Source organism: Protopterus annectens, chromosome 6.part0 (assembly GCF_019279795.1).
Source record: "Protopterus annectens isolate FY-2018-M chromosome 6.part0, PAN1.0, whole genome shotgun sequence".
Taxonomy (NCBI): domain Eukaryota; kingdom Metazoa; phylum Chordata; order Ceratodontiformes; family Protopteridae; genus Protopterus; species Protopterus annectens.
Genome location: NC_056737.1, coordinates 703,073,580 through 703,087,836, shown reverse-complemented (window position 1 = coordinate 703,087,836; position 14,257 = coordinate 703,073,580). Strand labels below are relative to the sequence as shown.

At 38.5% G+C, this 14,257-nt stretch overlaps 1 protein-coding gene across 1 annotated transcript in view; it reads left to right on the top strand.

Moving 5' to 3' along the window:
* Positions 1–14,257, top strand: part of SYNE2 (spectrin repeat containing nuclear envelope protein 2) — a 3,814,665-nt gene that overhangs the window by 3,738,724 nt on the left and 61,684 nt on the right. The window contains exons 132-133 of the mRNA XM_044073561.1: positions 2,415–2,543; positions 13,219–13,404. Coding sequence (XP_043929496.1) covers positions 2,415–2,543; positions 13,219–13,404 — 315 coding nt within the window. The remainder of the gene's footprint in view (positions 1–2,414; positions 2,544–13,218; positions 13,405–14,257) is intronic.

The following is a 14,257-nucleotide window of genomic DNA, read 5'->3' as shown; positions in this document are numbered from 1 at the left end:
CTAACTTCAAAGAGAGAGTGACCAAGGCTTCTTCCTCCTTCAGCATATACTTCTCATATGTTTGTAGGGAGAAAGAATGAGAGCAAAGGTCAGGCTCATAAAGAACTATATGGATCTCAGCATTTCTCCAACAGAAGGGGGCAGCTGTAAGGTGATGAGGGGTCATTGGCCTTGTCTGTCTCAAAGATATTGGCCTCCAGCTGTCAGTCTCCTCCTTAGAGTCTGAGAAGAAGTCCCTTACCACTGTCAGTCCTATCAGTTAGGCATGGTCAGTGGGTGTGCTGTTGAGTGTGTGGGGCAAGTACCCCCTAGTATGTGATAGGGATCCATATGGGCACCCCTACTAATTGTGAGAAAGGAACTTGTAAAGCCTGCAGTAGAGTTCATTCTGTCTTAAAGTAGTGTTCCTAAAATGAGTGGTCATGCACCGTACTAACAGCTCCTAGCAGACTTCAAACTTTTGCATGAAATCAAAAACCAAAACTGTAAAAGTTGAGGACTTTCCTGGGCCACAGTTGAGGACATTGGGAAGAATGCTTAGCTCCAAGTACCACTGACTTGTTGACAGGTGTCTTAAGGGGTTATTTCCCAGAGTCAGAGGATCAAATCAGTCGCAAGCATGTTCTGGCCATTCAGGAGATTGGTGTTACCTGCACCCTGCAATGTAATATTCAAGGTCAGAGCCATAGGTGTTCTTCCATCTAGTGCCTTGTCATGTACTGAGCTGGAATATGACAAATGTTCAAGCCCTTTCGTATGGAGAACAAGGTTGTTACATGTGATCAGGTGGCCATTTCAGAAATGGACTTATTTCTAGAGAGTGCTTGAGTGAGAACTTACCTTCCATTTTTAACCTTCTGATTATGCTGTCATAGAGACCTGATGCTGCATTTTAGATGTTTCTGTCAAGCTTCGTGTGAGACAATTTTAACTATCTTTACCCATGTGATAGTACCATAGGTCAGAAATTTCTACATTTAATACCGGTGGGTGACCAATTTGACTCACTGACACTTCTGACAGTGTTTTACTTAATGTTCTTCCGATAGGCAGCAGAAATAGTGCCAGTGTAGATCTTTAGCAGACCTCTCAACTTTACCTGTTTTGGAGGTATCTACCTTTTTTCAGGCTTGATTTAGCCCCCCCCCAACCCACACACACACACACACACACACACACACACACACACACAGTTTTGAGGCTGTTTACTACATGGGAAGCCCAACTACATGTCTAAAATACTAGTGGAAACCAGTGTGCTACAAGTCCCCTTTTCAGAAACAAAAATACATGAATATGTGAAGTAGATTTTTGCAGCATCATTTATTAAAGTGTACAGATTTTGCACTGTATCTTGGATAATATATTTATACCTTTTTCACTCTCTTTTTAAAACCTGTATTTCTGAGTAGGGTCCCACAGACCTACTAGAAGTGGGAGGGGCCACATGTATTGAATATTGAAATTTTTTGCTAATGAGATGTCTATTTTTCTAGCTGGCTTTACTGACTTTTCAGGAGCCTTTGTACCTGTTTTCATTGTCCACATATTGAGAGGTTTGATCTTGAGTCATTATTTTTGAGCCACAAGAACACACAGGAGGGTTCTTTTTAGGTATTAAAGTAGCCCATTGTCATAGATGAGTGTTGATCAAGATCTGACGGTGCAAGTGGAGGAATTAGCAGGGTCAGATGATCTGAGGACTGAAGTCACCAAATAATGATATATGTTTGAGTTTCAGACTTCAGATCCTTCAGAAAATGTATATTAACATGAATCTTGTTACTCTAGCAACTTTTAAAGTTTATAAGAGCAATATTTAAAATCTGTCCCTATTGTTGGGCCTTTATCACCCTATTTTATCAGGCTTTGTCCAGATTTCTTGCACTAAGAGGTTGAGAGGTATGCCACAGTGTTAAAGCTTAAGGTTTGTGAAGTGCATTAATATTGTTTTTATGAGCAGCTGTTTTGAGCTATTAAAATATAAAATCTGGTTTGATGTCCTTTTAGTCATGCGCATTTCTTAATTGCTTCATTTATTTTTTTGTTTGTATCTTGCTTCATAGTTTGGGAAAGGGGATTAAAAACTTACTGTTCACATCTGTCTGTAAACAAAAGTGGATCCAAGTAATATTTCTGTCAACAAGTTGTGTTTTGGTTTTCTCAGAATTTAAAAGGGAAGCAGTCATATTCTTTTTATGACCTATTCTTTGCTGAATTTGATTCAAATGTGGATTTAGAGACTTTTAATAGAATTGCTATTTCTGCATATAATGTTCAGGTGAAGTGAATCACTTCATGATCAGCTACTCAGCTACCACAGCAGAATGATGGTCAGTTGTTGCAGAAATTACAGTATAAATAAGAATTTCTTTTCCTTAATTCAACATTTTTTGTTTTGTTTTAAAATGCAGGAGTTCCACGAAAGATGCCATAAACTGCTACTCTGGTTAGACACTGCAGAGGAGAGGAGACATAAAGCAGTCCAGGGTTGGGGCTCCAGTGAGCCTCATGTATTGTTACACTGTCAAAGGCAATTGAGGGTAAGTGTCCTATTACAAAATAATGCTGTGTATAGCTCCATGCAACAAATCTCCATGTGTTCAAGTGTAGAATAAGTACTTTAAAATTGTCTTTGTTATTAAATTTTCTCATGTTATTGCCAGTGCGCAACCACTAATATGCCCACATTATTTTGAAACTGATTTTAAATGTAAGTATGGAGCTGTCATGCTCAGGAGCTTACTGGTGGGCACTGTTATAAAAAAAACACATAACTGTACTTCTTATTTTGATGTCAAAACTTTTGGTATGTTTGTCAAATTCATTTTCATGTAACGAATATTGTGTCAAAATCTTCTTACTCCCCATTTCAGACTTCTAATTGCATGTGTAACCAAGCATTACCTAAACATGTGCAGTTCAGTAACAAATGTTATTTATTATTTGATAATCAGGTTTAGTTTCACTAGGCTAAATTGCTCATTTTCAGAAGAGGACAAGAACTTTGGTTTGATTAAATAATTTGTTCAGACCTCTAAGTGGAAAGCATGCGAATCAAACAAGGGCTAACAATAATGTCCAAACGAACTTCTAGGCTTAGATGATGCATTCTTTGTACTGAGCACCAGTTCATCTTTTGCTTTCAATTTTCACCTTCCTCAGTAAGCTCTTCTTCTGTTCCTTATTTTCAGATGTCATATATGAAGTTGCTAATATTTCTAGTTTTGATTTCAGCATTGTATTTGTCTAAGTCATTTCACATTTTATGTTCATTATATACGTTGAATAAGTAGGGTCATGTACAGCCCTGTTGTGCTGCTTTCCCATTCTTGAACCATTTACTCCATATTCAATTTCAGCTGCTCCTTTTGTTGTGCATTTAGTTATCTCATAAAGCAAATAAGGTGACCCAATATCCTCACTTCTCTGAGAACTTACAGTAATTTGTTATGGCCCACACAGTCAAGGTCTTAAAGTAGTCAATAAAACAAAAGTACATTTTTTTTTTCTGGAACTTCCTTGCTGTTTCCATTGCTGGCAAAATTATCTGTGGTGCCTCTGCAACAGTACAGGCTGTAAATGTGACCTGTATTGCTGCACTTTAGTTATGAATATGATGTAGTTTGTTGTTAATATATTTATTTATTTTATTTTATTTATTTTATATTTGTTTACCAGGATGGTCCGACTGGGACAGTGCCCATTTTCAGCAGTGGCCTGAAGAGAAAAGCTCCATTCTAAACTTACATACAAATTATAACAACAATAAATAGAAATTATAAACAAAATTGACAAAATAAATGAGTGTTAATAGATTTACAGAGTACAAATGTAAAAATAAATATATATATATATATATATATATATATATATATATACACACACACACACACACACACACACACACACACACACACACACATGTATATATGTATGCATATATGCCTACCACAAATGATGTATGTATGCCATATGATGTGCCAAGTCTAGTATAGTCAAGTGTTCACAGCATAGTATTGATTACTTTGTCCATTCTCTGAATGAACCATTTACCTTAATGGATGGGTGCTGTGCAGTTTGCCTTTAAGCATCCTGTTAGATTACAGTGCAAGTGAGATGTCATAGAACGCTGTTTTGTTTATGCAGTTGCTATCATGATAGAGTATGGTTGTGCACATATGGGTTCCTGGGTTTCTGTTTCTTGACATCAAGCTGGGTAATGTGTAGGAGGCAAGCCTGAATCTCCGCTGTCTGACAATTATCCTCTTGTAATAAGGTGACTGGTTTGACTGTAGAACCTTTTATTGTCTATCCCTCTCCATTCCTTCCTTCCTTGCTTGTTGTGTCATTCAGTGTGAGTTCTTTACACAAATTCAGTAACTGACTTTACACGTCTGCACATTGACTTTGACTTTCCTTCTTTATGAAACATCAGTTCTACTTTTGTCTTCTTGCTTCCACCAATACTTTGCTTACTTGCATAGCTGTGGATTCACGTAGCTCATGTCAGTGAAATATTTCTGTTTACGTCATCTTTCATAATTCCCCTACCCTTTCCTTTTCATTCTGAGTCAATTTGTGTGTTGATGTGGACTGGGTAATTGAAGAACCCTTGTTCAGCAGAGGCCCCAGTGAGAAACTTGAGTTGCAAAAAAAAATCACTACAATAAATGCATAGTAATAAAACATTGTAAAAATGGTAATGAGGATGTTACATTAAAATAAGTGTGGTACAAATATTCAAACAGGAGTTAATTGAGTTTACAATAGCATTTGGAAATACAGAAAAGTTGCAGTTTGCATTTTAGTGCAGTATCATCATAGCAGGCGAGAAAGTGGACTGATGAGTGTACAAGTATTTTAACACTACTGTGGCAGTTGTTAAAAGTAGGAGGACATAGGTCATTACGATTGCATTGTACTTTTCAACTTCTTAGCATAAGATTTCTGGATAAAGCCAAAAATAATGACGGGAGCAAAAGCCCAAAAACAGGGTATGTTTGAAATATTCCCCTTACAAACTTAGAAATGTGTTAGAGTTAACAGGCTTTACATTATCAAACATTTTCTGAAGGATATGAAGCCTCACACTCAAATTTCTGTTATTATTTAGTGACTTCAGTTCTCAACAATTTGTCAGAAAAATGCTGATGTTATGGGGGCAAAATTTTTGACATTCTGCAAAAGTCTGGACAGCAGAGGGTATGGTTAGCAGTAAGAAAATATTTGCTTTGCCTTTCACTTCCACAAAAGCATTTTCTGTCAAAGTTTTCTCTTCCTGTAGTACATGTTTATCTCATTTCTCATGCTCCCCCCATAATACTTACCATTACAAGCCTTTGTTAGGGTTTCAGTTATCACACCAAGATGCCATATTTCTCCTGGGTGGTGTTTGAACTCCTGTGTTGGAAGTTTATGTTGGAAAATCTTACTTTTCGTCCTTTTGAACCAGTAAATATTGTGGAGTTGAAGTACCATTCATGGAGAAGCATTTTTACTAGCTGTTACCTCTGTTGGAAATATTCAGTTATAGTTCTTTTGTAATTTCTTCAGTAACAATGCCCATCAAGGTTACTTTGCTCTTTAAAAAAGTTGTATTAACTGTGTGCTCCACTCAGTCTGTACTGTTGCCTGATTTTTATCCAAACTACTAGAAAGAAGAATTATATTACTTGCATTTGTGAGATTTCTTTAGAGATTATACTAACGGAACTAATTAATTTTGAAAAATGGACTAGCTTTTTGTCTCCTTCAAAAAAGGTTAAAAAAAAAGCCTATGAGTAAATCAGCAGATTCCCTAGCTGATTGCCCATTGTACTGCATTTTGTTTTGATGAGTGTAGTAAACTCTACAAGGCACAGTAACAGTACTTGCTGGGGCAGCATTGACATCTACATGCTTCAGCAATGATTCAGCACAAAATATTTTAGAAGCTGTCCCACAGGTTGCTGTATAGACCTTTACAAAATATTACAGGTTGGAAGCACAAGATGGAGGTAGATCAGGTTCTGGCATGTCTGTACTACAGGGGACCCTTTAACTATCCCCTTCCCATAGGTATGTAACTGGTAATAATTCGAAGGCACATTTCAGAGGTAGGACAGACTTTAGTATGTATCTGCTGCAAAGATAACTTTCTCTTCTGATGGATGAGATGGTTCTGCTTGGGAATATACTCAAAAATTTTCATTTATTGATACAGTGATCCATTCTAAAGAAGATATCCTAACAGTAGACCTTTAAGAGAGGCCTGTGTAACTGTAAAGCCAGCCTTACTCCATCCCTCTTAGCGTTTTACCTAATTATAGTTGTTTTATCAGTTATACAGGTGTATTTATTATAATATATTGTTGTACTAACAGCAGTATTTTACTACATTCACAGTTCCCTATCAGGGCCAGGCGTGGCTTTAGTAACGCTCCAGTCAACATTCCACAGAATCCTGATAAGGGAACAGTGCAGTCCTTCATAGTTCTTTGAACACAGCTGGTGAAAACTCTAGCTGAGAAACCAAAGCAGTTGGAGTGAGTTAACCTAAATGCTAAGGTTTACTTTGATGGTTATATACCATTATGTATCTTACACATAACTGTAATTTATATAGAGAAGCATGAAGTGCTAATGGTTCATTACCAAAAACAGCAGATTATGATTTCTATTTGAAGATAGTTGATCTGAGGAAAAAGTAAACAACTTGACACTCATAAAATATCAGAAAAGTTGTACTGAAGACTGTAGAGCAGGTTAAAGTAATTTTATTATTACAGTGCAAGTTTTTTGTCTGAGTTCCTGAACATATATATATAACAGCAGTGCATACAAAAATACTCGTACTCAAACCAGTAACATCAGTATAAAGAATATTATGTTACTGCACACCATCAGGAGTCCCTTTGACTGTGGTAGTTTTTATTTCTCTTGAATTCTTCTGATGCAAAAATTGTGCTCTAACCTTAAGAAGAAGCTCAATTGGAGACACAGTGAGAGTAACTGACTAGGGTGGTGGGGGGAGAGATGTGTGCACTTGTTGTGGGTGGTAGACAAAATGGATGTTAACACTTGGGTTGGGTGTGTGCCAGCACTCGGGTAGATGTGTGCCATAAGAGCTCACTGGTGGAGACCAGAGAACATAACAGAAATATGCTTCAGGGAGGTAGCGTCATTTACTGGTTTATAACATTATGAAAGTGAGTACTGACAGCCAAATGTTATGCTCATTGTATCCTAACCTTGAAGTGTTATTGAGCATTTGTGGGGAGTGTAGCACTTCAGAAATAACCACCCTGATGGTTTCATGGATGATGGGGCCCCCACCATGCTTGTGGTTTTATTTGGAGGGATTTCACTGAAAACATACAGATGACTTGCATGCAAGGGAGGAACAAGAAGCAAGGTAAAAGGTACTTACGTGTTATCGCAACCAGATTTGTAACACTGTCTAACTCCTAATGTTTTCTTGAAAGGAGTGAATGGTTGAGTAAGAAGGTGTCTGTCGACTCCCAATTACCTTTGTATTGATAGGTTTTGCCAGTTAAACATGAGCAGGAAGAAAAAACGGAAGCCGGACTTTGGCAGCCAACTGCGAGAGGGACAGATATTTCTTCTTGCATGCATTTAGTTTTTAAAGACTGCGCATAGAACCATGTGCTCTGTTACACTGAGCACAGATTCAGGGAGACTGTGATCCTCTTATGTGTTTTAAACAGGATCTGGAAAGTCAAGCTTCTTCTTAAGGGACCCTTTTTTGTGAAAGTGTACAAAGAGTATGGGGCACTTTTCTAATAGTATCTGTGACGTCCATTGAACACCAATAATGTGGCTTTTCCATTTTTTTTTTTTTTCTGTTTGGCGGACCGAGCAGCTCAGTCTTCAGATTATTAGCCTCCAGTCTGGAGTCCTGCTTCCTTTCTGCTGCTGTAAAGCACTCTGAATGGTAGGTTAACATCACTCTTCACACAGCTATCCCGTCGAAGAGGAGGATTTCATTGTTGCTTTCTGTTTGAGTGGAAGTGATGAGATCCTGTGGAAAACTGAAGTTAACTTACCATTCCGATTCGTCATTTACAACAGCAGAAAGCAGGAGTGTAGACTTGAGGCTAATATATGAAGACTGAGCTGCTCACTGAATTCACCACTTGACATCTTTAAAGCACGCTACCCACAAATCCTCAAATTGTAACCTTTAATTGTCTTACAAACCCACCACCAATATCCTAGAAGACTTTCTAACAGTTCACCCTTCCCAGTCACACTCATTTGTTGTAGTTTTAGTAAAAGAGAAAAAAGTATACCATGTGGGAAAATATGGTTGCAGTAACACATAAGTACCAGAAAAACACTTGGGAAGCAGTGATTAGGAGATGTCGCACCCTACCTTAGTGGTTGTTATTTACAAGTCTCCCATATTAAGACTGCTTATTTGTTGTCTTAATTATTCCAGTACAAGTCCTGGTGTATACGAGCAATGCTGTGGGTCAGTTTGGCATGGTCTTCACCTTGTTGACAAAAGTACAGAGTTTGATTCTGACCTGTGGTTATTGGCTAGGCTTAAAATGGCCCTTCAGGACACTTGGCCTAATATTGACATATGAGCCAAGCTAGTCATTTTCTTTGAAAGCTTATGAACTTCTTGCTCATTTGTTCTCACACTTTATCGTCCCAGCCCCCAGTATCACTGTATACCACAGCGTGTCATTGTCTTCTTTGAAGTTTTATTTACTTAATTTCAGTTTTCATGCACCATTCAACTAATTAATAGTAGAAGTTAGTCTTTCTTATTTAAGGTTGTATTACAGTAAGTACAGTTTTCAGGCTTATTTTACTTTGCAAAATTCCTTCAGAAATTCTGCTCAGAAGTGCCTTTGCTTATTTGTTCTCAGTGTAAAGATTCTTTTACTGCTCCACCCCCTCACACATCCATTTGCATCCACTGTTTTTTAGCCACAGAGCTTATGCTGACTAATCTTATTTCAGGCTGTTTTGTAATACATGTAATGTCTGTTTTACTTTTCAGTTCAGGACTTTCCTGACTGACTTGTTCTCATTTCTTACAGTATGCAGGGCAGTTATGGAACCTTTTTTTTATTCGCTGTCCTTGTTTCTCCTCACTGCAGTGCAATGCTGCTGTTTACCTTGGGTGTTTTCATTTTTTTTTTCTTGACCTATTCCAGAACGCATGGTTCCTTTGCCCACTTGCATAGAGATTTTCCCTCTCTGCTGTGACTCCCTGATTTATCCCTTTCTGCTGTGACTCCCTGATCTTGTAGTTTTGGGTCTCACTGCTAGATTTCCTTCTTTGTGAATATGCCAAGCACTTCATGTCTGATCTGTGTAAACCAACAGTTTTTCCATTACTTTCATGTCTCTAATTTGTTGTAAGATTGTGGGATACTGCACACTACAGTTTTCTTTCTTTCTTCTGACCATTCCTTCTTCTGTTCTGTTGAGTGCCTGTGTTTCCATTCTGTAAGGCATACATTTTCCACTTCTTGTGACTCTTCAAAGTGGTCTTGTAGACCTATCATGCGACCATAATGACACGATGCATCGCTTCTTACCTTAATTTGACCCCAAGGCTCTGATAAGCTACTGTTTTCAGAAGTAACATTGTAGTACAGTCCTATTTTTATTTTATTACTCATAATCATCACACTAATCAGCTTTAATTCCCACTTCAGCAGTCACACCTTAGCAGTGTAAGTGTAAAAAATTATAAATCCTGGTACGTATTCCATGGTCATTGCCTTTTTTGGGGCTGCTGTACACTGTGTTCAGGTTAGAGTTGCCAGGTGCCTGGAAATCTGTAAGTGCTGCTTCATTTAAGGCCCTGTAGGCAAAGTGTGAATGTACTTGCATTCTTTAGTATTCCTCAACAATATTTTGGTACCTGTAAAATGTAGAAGTACCCCATCCTGCTCCCAAGTTTCCTTTTTACCAAACTTCATGTAGTACATGAACTGTACTTACTGGTTTAAACTACTTTATACCATGGTGCTGAACTGAATTTTCTTATTTTCCATTTCTGAATTGCTGTGTTTCTAGTTCTAGTCTCTATTATTTTAATTCTTCCAGTTGCTGCAGTATCCAAGGTCCTTGTCTAGTGTCTTATAATATTTCTACCATTCAACCTTGGGAGCACCTTTTTCATTCTTCTGGAATATCTTACTCCAGGAGTCATCAGTAAAGAAATAAGCCTTCGGGTGACAAAACATGCATGTTGGCTGCAAGATGCCACAACCAATTTTCAGTATTTTAAGAGCAAACTTGCAGTGTGCATATTCTGTCAGAGGTCGTCATCAATTTGATAACTGCCATTTCTCAGAACAGACTGTTTTTGCCAAAGTGGAGGAAATGTATTGTCATTTTTACCTCGGTACTATTAATTAAAATTCTGAGGTGCAAGCCAAAACCAGTGGTCTGTGGCTGACCAAGTTTGCAGATGACTACAAGCTGGGCGCTGTCTTAAATTCCCCTAGGGATGTGAATGTCCTCCAGGAGGGCATTACCCAAACTAATGACTGATGCCAGAAGTATGGCTTCAAACTGAATGCCAAGAAATGCATCATTATCCCCTTTGGGGAAAATGGCATCCCCAGCAATTTTCACATTAATAACAATGTACTAAGCACACAATCAGTCATGAGGGACTTGGGCACCCAGGTTGTTACCAATCTGACTTTTGACCACCATGTTGCCTCTGTTGTACAGAAGACCTTCTGCATGGCCCACCTAATATAAAAAGGATATTTCATCCAGGAATAGGGTTACCACCTGTCCCACTTTGCGAGGGACAGTTCCTCTTTAGGCAGTTGTGTCCTGCGAAAAAAATAAAAAAATAGCAAATGTCCTGAGATTTCATTACAAAATTATTTCCTAAGTTTTCTTTAATAGTTGCATAAAATAGTTATTTTATATATGAAACTTCTACATGTTATGTGAAGTAGCATAAGCAATGCAAATGTTACTAGAAAAGCTTTTATTTGTTCAAAAAAGTAAAGTTCTATACTATGCACGGCTATAGGTATGTTTTGCCCTAGAAAATCTGACATTTCTACAGAATATGTCCCACTTTGGGCATTTGAAAAGGTGGCAACCCTATCCAGGAACAAGGAGGTCATAACATCCCTGTACTCCTTCCTTATCAGACCCATTATAGAGTACAGTGCCCCCTTCGGCATGTACCTTGCCAAGCACATGCAGTAGCTGGAGAGACCACAGATGTTCCTGACCAGGAAAATCTAGGGTCTCAAAACACCTATCCTATACAGATAGGCTAAAAGCCCTGTTCCTCTACTCAGTCTTATACAGACTGCTCAGATGTGACCGGTGGCTGACATACAAGGTCATGTCAGACCCAGCCTTGATGGAGTTACTGCATTTTTGTAAGACAAACTCCACTCATGCAACCTGCATGCAAGGCCTTAACCTGGTGTGTGACATTAATAGAACTTGTTGTGGGGTAGATTTGTGTCCCAAAGACTCCCCATCTGTGGAATAGACTCCCTCTCCATGTCAAGCAGAGTACCTCTCTAGCCCTCTTTAAGAGGAACCTGAACGACTGGATGGGAAACCGAAGATACACCTGTGGGATCCCACCTGTGTCCCTGCTGGACAGAGAAAACAGGTGCAGACTTTGAGGGAACATGGGCAAAATTCTTGGCTAGGCTTATAAGGGCCACAGGGCCAATAGCCTAGTAACATCTTATGAACCTATGAACATATAAATGTTTAATATCAAATAAAATACCTACATAAAAAATAAGTAACACTGTTCATTAAGAAACAAAAAAATCCAACAGGTACGTAATCTGAAACTGAAATTGAACTAATAATAGTAAATTGTAGACCATGAAATCTAAATTATGATTTCATATAGAAGTTAAACTTCAGCTTATAGTAGTTGACCTTGGGGGAAGGCATATATGGTAGGAAGGTGAGCAGATAAAAGAATAATTTATAGCTGGATACACAGTATAGGAGATGAATCGATGAGGAAATGGTGTGGAGGAAAAGGAGAAGTAGGGGAGTATAGGAGAAGAGAAACAGGGTTTTAGAAGTGGGGAGAAGGAGAGGGTTATAGGTAGTGATAGTGAGGATATGACAGCAGTAATGAAGGTAAAAAAGAGATTTTCTCAAGATGATTAAAAAAAATGAGGGTGTTAAGGCAGAGTCTGACAAATATTATCAGAGTTTACAGGAATATCTGGATTAGCTATCATTGTACTGTGGCCAGGGTGTTTTTCATTTTGTTGGCTAAGCATCTAAGTAGTCCATAGTTCACATGTCACCTGTTAACATGTTTGTTTGCAGTGGACCACTGACTGTGATAGGCAAAGTAACTTCAATCACGTAATCCATTATGTATGCCTTCTAGTGTGTGCTGTGTGGCTGGTAGCTCTTAAAGCAGGTTGTTGTAAATATACTCTCTATTTACACTTAATCACTGTTGCATTGACTTTTGTAGAAGGCTTTTGTAACATATTCAGCATTTGTGAAACATAACAGATTGCCTTGGGGGATGGCAGACACCTACTTCAGTCCTCAGTAAGGTACAGGAGTCTATTTGTATGTATCATTCTTCTTGTCTTCTCAAATGTGAAAAAGTTAAAGCACTTGGTGTGCTTCATACTTTTTGTAAGAAATATGCTTGTACATCTGCAAATTACACACTAACAGTTATGAATTTCACTGAATTCTGCATCTCTATAACAGTGGTGGGCAGTGAAGGAAAGCCCGTAGACTAAACACCAACAAGAATCGTACAAAGCCTTCTTTGTTGCATCTCAGGAAAGCACCTACGAGTCGTAAAATGACATATAATCTTCTTAATTTAGATTCAGGAGGAGCATATGAATTACTTTTTTCAGAGAGCAGATTAAGGGAAGGAGAAAGGGTTGCTATAGGAGCAAATGCACAAAATCTGTGTGGCTGGGAGTGTGTGTACTGAAAAGGAAAATGGAAGAGAATAATCAGGCGGATAAGCAGTTAGAATTATGCTGGCATCTCTTGAAACAGTAGTATGCCAGTATGGATTCTTGTTATTCCAGAAGTGTTCTAGTGCTCGAAAAAGCAAAGTGAAAGCACTTCCAGCTAGTGCAGTTTTGGCATGTAGATAGCATGTATCTGAAATGCAGTAGGTTCTTTGTTCTGTTTGGTTTAGCTGCTTTGCTATGATGCTTTAAAAATGGCCTTAACTTCTTTTACGTTCCTCTTCAGCAACTTGAGGGAGAACTGATGGAACAACAGCCTCAAGTGAATCGTCTTCAGGAGAGCATCCACCTTTTGGATGGAACACGCAAAAACTGTAATGAAGCTAAAGAGAAAGTAGGTGTGATCGGAAGCAGACTAAAGCAGCTACTCAAACAGGTTTCAAGGGATCTGGAAAGTGTTCAACAAAATCTAGTGAGTCAAAACATGTGCATTCGTCCGTTTCCTTATTCCTTTTATTCCTTCATTTGTTTGCAATTTACTCCATGATGCGCAATGTATGTGTAATATGCATTTTTGTTTTTGTATTATATTTGTTGTATTCCCATTGCCTTAACAGAAAAGAAAAAAAAAAAAGAACTAAAAGGCTAGTATCACAAACTGTTACCATAAAGCTGTGTCACTTACATGAAATCCCAATTCCCTGGCTTTCACCTGTATTTTGTCTGATATTCTTCGTGTTTCACTGTTACAGTCATTACATTTGGGTTATTTGCTTGCAGGTAGACCTCAGTCGGCCTGATTAACAAAGTCTTAGGTCCTGCATTGGTTGCTGTCCCTTCTTCCATGACGTCAGGTCACCAGGGGCATAAAACATGCAGCCGATGTCATTACATCAGTCTTTCTTGCCGTGCGGTGCCCGAAGCAGAAGCAGTTCGCAAGTGCTGGTCGGCCATCTCCTGAAATTTTCATTTTCGAGTTTCAGAACCGAAGTCTTCCAACTAAAGCTAAGTACCTCGTGGGGAAACATTTTCTTGCTCCTTACCGATGTCAGTAAAAGTTAATAATTGCATTATTTGTGCAAAGCAAATACCTCATAAAGATTTTCATTCGTACTGTATTCCTTGCCTAGGCCCTGACCACGATATACCTTGCTCGGTTTTGTGCTTTATTTAATCAGTGCACTGTCCGTCGTCGGTATATTTTCGCCTCTAAATGTTTCAGTTCTCTGTTAATTATCCAGAAATGTCGTTGGTTAGCCATCCAACTACCAGGATTCCAAAAAAATGCAAAGATAAAGACAGAGACAGGCCGCCGAGGTCCAAAA